The sequence below is a fragment of the Biomphalaria glabrata genome, chromosome 10 (genome assembly GCF_947242115.1).
Source record: "Biomphalaria glabrata chromosome 10, xgBioGlab47.1, whole genome shotgun sequence".
NCBI classification, from domain to species: Eukaryota; Metazoa; Mollusca; class Gastropoda; family Planorbidae; genus Biomphalaria; species Biomphalaria glabrata.
The window spans coordinates 41,785,623-41,788,625 of NC_074720.1; the positions used below are offsets into that span (position 1 = coordinate 41,785,623).

Here is a 3,003-nt window from a genome sequence, read left to right on the forward strand (position 1 = left end):
TTGTATTTTTATTTTTTAAAGAAAATAACATTTAGATAAATATTTAACTAACGAAAAAAACAACTGAAGTGAAAGTTAGAAAAGAGATGCCAGTAAGATAAAAGAAAGAGATGAATTAGAGAAGTGGGAAAAAAAGAAAAAGAGAAAGTTTGGATAGAAAACAAAAAAGAAAAATATTTTTAAATAGTTAAAATGGCATAAAACTAAAATCGAAAAAAAAAGAGACATGAAATCAAATTGACAGGCACAAACATTAACTGTGACATTCAACACTTTGAGATTTTCACTTTATTTCTTTCAAATACATATTACATAAAACCATTTTTTTTTATTTAATGTAACATTACAAAGTACAATGTATAAAATATAATACAGTTAGCACATCTACTCCGTATCAACTCTCTCTCTCTCTCTCCCTCTCTTTCTCTGATGCAGGTCACCAGTGACAATGTCTTCTTCATACACGTTTTTTTGTGTCTTGTTTTAAAAAGATGACTTTGTTTTATTTCTGTCTTTCAAAAACCAAACGGTTTACTTGAAGAGACTTGCCTAGGACAACGTAGAGTGGAGATCCTTGGTTACAACTCTACATCACACGAGTGTCCATGTTGTCGGTGGGTCACATTTGTTCTTGACAGTGAGACAATAAAAACACAAGAAAGTCGATTCAGATTTTAAAATGTTTAATTCAAGATTAATCACATAACATAAAAAATTATACACAATTAGAAGATATTTTCACTTTTTATTTCCTCAAAGTTTTATAAAATGTTAATATTTACATTAGAATTTCTGCATTTCTGTCGTTAGGCTACATTATTACTCCCACACACACATACACGCAGAGTTCTTACCTTTAAAGACAAGACTTACGTCACTATAGGTTCTGTAGATTTTATGTCTTCACTGATTTGATTACTTCCGGACCAGTGATATAGGTCACGCATGGTCTTCAATTCTTGGAAGTGGTCAAACACTAGACTCAAACCTGTGGACTAAACTCAACTTCTTCTTTAGGAAATGAAATGTGTGAAGAAATAAATAGTTTGAAAATTTAATTTCACGCAACACTTTGTCTTTTAATTGACGTTAAATCTCTAGAACTATTTAATGGGCGTTCGCTCACTTTATATACATCTATGTCCTTGTAGCTAAACAAGTCATGAAGTTGTGTTCATAACACATTGCATGTTGTCTTAAAAAAACACATGGAAGCTAAATGCTCACCCACCCCCAGCCTTGACCTGTTGTATTTGCATTTAGTCACAATGATTTACCTCGACTAATGCAATGTACTTTGACTGACTATCTTTACCTGGTTTTTTAATTTATTAGTCATATCAACATCATAGAGACTCAATCTCTGATTTCTTTGTCATATTTACCTTTAAACCGGATGTAAATAAGCTTAGAGACAAACCTTTTAGGTCTACTCTTAAGGTTACCTTACACTCCAGTATCACCTGGACATGTGACAGTTACATTTGTTCCAGCATCTCCAGGACCTTGTCGGCATTTGGTCTGTAGATTGGGTCACTAACCAACAGAAAGGTCACCATTCTCCTAGAGAAAGTAACAATGTTTAAAATGAGATAATGAAAAAGTGACTACACAGGTAACTATAACAAAAAAACAAATTCTAAGAATGAAAAGGAAGGAAACAATAACATTGAATTAATGTGTTACATAAAATAACTCACTTGTAGTCAAACAGAACATTTAAATCAGCGTTAATCATTTCCACAAAGTTTACATTGGCAGGTCTCTTCTTTAACAATATAACCCAGCAAGTGATACCAAAGGCATACATGTCAACCTGAGGACAAATGTATCACGATATGTAGAATAATACTAATCAGAAAAACAACGTTATTTAAAACATAATTACTATCAAACTGTATATATGATAAATTACCTTAAACGGGTTGACCCTCTCATCAGAGTAGGTCTCTGGAGCGCGGTAGAATCTGGTTCCAAAGTCCTGGAAAATCTCTACATTCGGGTTGGGTAGTGCCCGAGAAAGTCCAAAGTCCGAGAGACGCACGTTAGAATCATCGTCAAGAAGAATGTTAGCAGGTTTGATGTCGCAGTGGACAATGTATTTCTGGTGCAAGTAATGGATTGCTTGGCACAACTGAAAAGAAATAGAAATGAAATGATGTTGATACTTTTAAAAAAATTATAAGGATATGTTTAACTATTTTAAGAAAAATAGTCTATATATATATTGACAATTTTATTATTATAAGACTTTATATTTTCACTGAATTTCTTTATTCCTGATAAATTGTTGACTTTAACCAAGTTAGATGTATATCATGTATATGGGCATTTAAATAAGAGTACATCTATGAATCTTTTCTAGACAAGAGTGTATCACATAAGAAAATATTTTTATAATACTACTGAATCATGTGGGGCTTATGTTAAGAAGTTATAAGCTGAAGTATGTATAAATATCATAAATAACAATACCATTGAGCCATTTAAAGTCGAGTTATACATGCCAGAATTGGCTATTAATTTTTTAAAGTATTTTTTTATATACTTAAATCTTAATTAAATAAAATATATTTAAAAAAAAACGGATAAACATACCTGTGTGATGTATTTAGTCTGATCTCCTAGATTTAAGACTTTGATTGAATCCATCAGGGTACCTCGAGAACAATACGGCAAGAACAGTGCCAAGGTAGATGGTGTCTGAACAGCAGACAGAACTGGCATGATGTTAGCATGTTTAAGTCGCTTCATCAGTTTTGTTTCTTTCAAAAACATATTGAGTGTCTCATCATTGCGCTTCTTTCTTTTTTCTCCTGCTTCAGGTCTATGCAAGTAAAACATCTTGACCGCCATTTGATCATTAGGGTTATCATCACTCGTGGCAAGAAGCACTGTCCCGAATGTTCCACTACCCAGTACAGGGCCTTCAATCAAATGAAATTGGGTAAACACATCAGTGTAAATGACTTCATCAATAACTGGACATTGATTGGCAGCCAT

The 3,003-nt window shown here is 32.7% G+C and overlaps 1 protein-coding gene across 1 annotated transcript; it reads right to left on the minus strand.

Moving 5' to 3' along the window:
- Positions 1–1,478: 1,478 nt before the first annotated feature.
- LOC129928580 (cyclin-dependent kinase 7-like) lies at positions 1,479–3,003 on the minus strand. Its single transcript, XM_056043240.1, has 4 exons — positions 2,599–3,003; positions 1,916–2,134; positions 1,701–1,816; positions 1,479–1,563 (listed from the first exon to the last, which is right to left on the minus strand). Exons 1-4 carry the CDS (start codon positions 3,001–3,003, stop codon positions 1,479–1,481), a joined length of 825 nt encoding a protein of 274 aa, XP_055899215.1.